The sequence below is a fragment of the Plasmodium gallinaceum genome (assembly GCF_900005855.1).
Source record: "Plasmodium gallinaceum strain 8A genome assembly, contig: PGAL8A_v1_63, whole genome shotgun sequence".
Classification (NCBI taxonomy): Eukaryota; Apicomplexa; class Aconoidasida; order Haemosporida; family Plasmodiidae; genus Plasmodium; species Plasmodium gallinaceum.
Genome location: NW_021628222.1, coordinates 115,063 through 117,025, shown reverse-complemented (window position 1 = coordinate 117,025; position 1,963 = coordinate 115,063). Strand labels below are relative to the sequence as shown.

General features: G+C 13.5%; 2 protein-coding genes across 2 annotated transcripts in view; both read left to right on the top strand.

The window, feature by feature from the left end:
- The window catches only part of PGAL8A_00112800 (conserved Plasmodium protein, unknown function), a gene marked incomplete at both ends in the record, with an annotated part of 6,539 nt that extends 6,168 nt beyond the window's left edge, over positions 1-371 (top strand). The window contains one exon of the mRNA XM_028674065.1: positions 226-371. Coding sequence (XP_028526244.1) covers positions 226-371 — 146 coding nt within the window. The remainder of the gene's footprint in view (positions 1-225) is intronic.
- Positions 372-1,486: 1,115 nt separating this feature from the next.
- PGAL8A_00112700 (conserved Plasmodium protein, unknown function) overlaps positions 1,487-1,963 on the top strand; it is a gene marked incomplete at both ends in the record, with an annotated part of 1,569 nt that continues 1,092 nt past the window's right edge. Inside the window, one exon of the mRNA XM_028674054.1 lies at positions 1,487-1,963. This exon is cut by the window's right edge and continues 1,092 nt beyond it. Coding sequence (XP_028526243.1) covers positions 1,487-1,963 — 477 coding nt within the window.

Genomic DNA, 1,963 nt, shown 5'->3' with positions numbered 1-1,963 from the left:
AATTCTTACACTTAAATATGAAAGTAACAAAAAAAAAAAAAAAAAAAAAAAAAAAAAAAAAAAAAAATGAATTTATTCATGTAATTTCATATTCTTCATTAAAACTGATATATATGTAAAATAAGAAACATTTATAATAATATACAAGTTCATTCATAAATATGCATATATATATATATATATATATATATATATATTTTTATTTATTTATTTCATATATTTAGAATCAAGCTGATAAAAGTTTGAATAATTTTATAAAAATGAAGAAATATGATAAAGAGATAATTTCTGATCTTATTACAACATATAAAAAATATGGTTATAAAAAGGAAGAGGAATATTTATTAACTTTATACAAAGGAAAAGATTAATAAAATACAAAAAAAAAAAAAAAAAAAATTTAAATAGACAAAAAATTATTACAAAATTTTCACACACATATATAATAAATTTTTATTCATAAATAAATAGGAATATATAAATTTTAATTTTTTAAATTATATATATATTTTTAATATAGCTAATTGAATTATCTAAAAATATAACCAAAAAATAAAATTATAAATTCAAAAAAGAATATAAAAATATATTAATCTTTAATGAAAATTATTTAAAATTTCAAAAAAATAAATTTATTATTTGAATTAGAATAATTCATAAAATGTGATGATTTACCAACATTTTATGTAGCATCAATAATTTATTAATTATAATATTCTAAAATAGAATGAGAAAAAAAGAAAAAAAAAATAAAATAAAATAATTAAACATTAAATATTGTTTAAAAAAAAATAGCATGTAATATCATAGGAAAATTAAAAATAATAATTGTTTTTGTAATTAGGTTTTCTCATACAAATAATAAAGTTTATATTTTTACGATTCATTAGCCCTTTTAATACAAATTTAAAAAATATTAGATTAAAGCAAAAAGAAAAAGGAATAATAATAATAATAATAATAATAATGATAATTTAAAAAATTAAGTAATAACCTTTTTAGTATATTATAAATGTTATAATTTTTATTAAAAAAGATATAATTATATTTCATATTTTGTTTTTTATCTAAATAATAAAGACTAAAATTAAAAAAAAAAAAAAAAAAATAATCGTATAAAATTATGTATTTTAAAAAATAAAATAAAATTTCCTAATTATTAAGAAAAATACAAATATATTATTTATTTATAAATTTCATGTGTGTTATATTAATACTTACATAATAAATATATATTTATAAGCTAATTTTATATCTTTAAAAAAAAAATACTTTCATACAAATTTAAAATAAATGATTTATTGTTATGAAAATACAAAACTATTATGGTATGAATATAAAAACTTAAAAAAAGGTGAATTTTATAAAAATAACAAAAAATGATTTACTTGAAATATATATATTTAAAAAGATAGGAATAAGCTATTAATAAAAAGGATAAGGAAGGAAAGAAGGAATAAATAAAAGAATTGTGTAACATTTGAAGATGTTAAAAAATAGATATAAAAAAAATGCAAAGCGCGTAGTTGAGTATATATTTATGGTGATATTATATATAATTATATGGACTATTTTACTTCTAAAATGTTTAGTTCATAAAGTAAAAAAACTTTTTAAATTACGAAAAATTTTTAAATTATATGCTGTTAGAAATATATTCCATAATTTATTTAATAAACATATTTTCAAGAATATTTTCAAATGGAATGATTTGTTTTTAAAATATTTAAATTTATTTAAAGAAGAAAAAGATAATAATATTGAAATAAATAAAAAATTAAATAAGATACCTAAGCATATATATATTGTATTAAAAATCAATGATGTTATTATGTTAAATAAAAAGAAACTTTTAAATTATTTTTTGAATATAATAATTTATTTATATGAACTGAGAGTAAAATATCTGACAATATACATATCTGATTATTTTTTTAATTCATTATTTTATGATGATCTAACG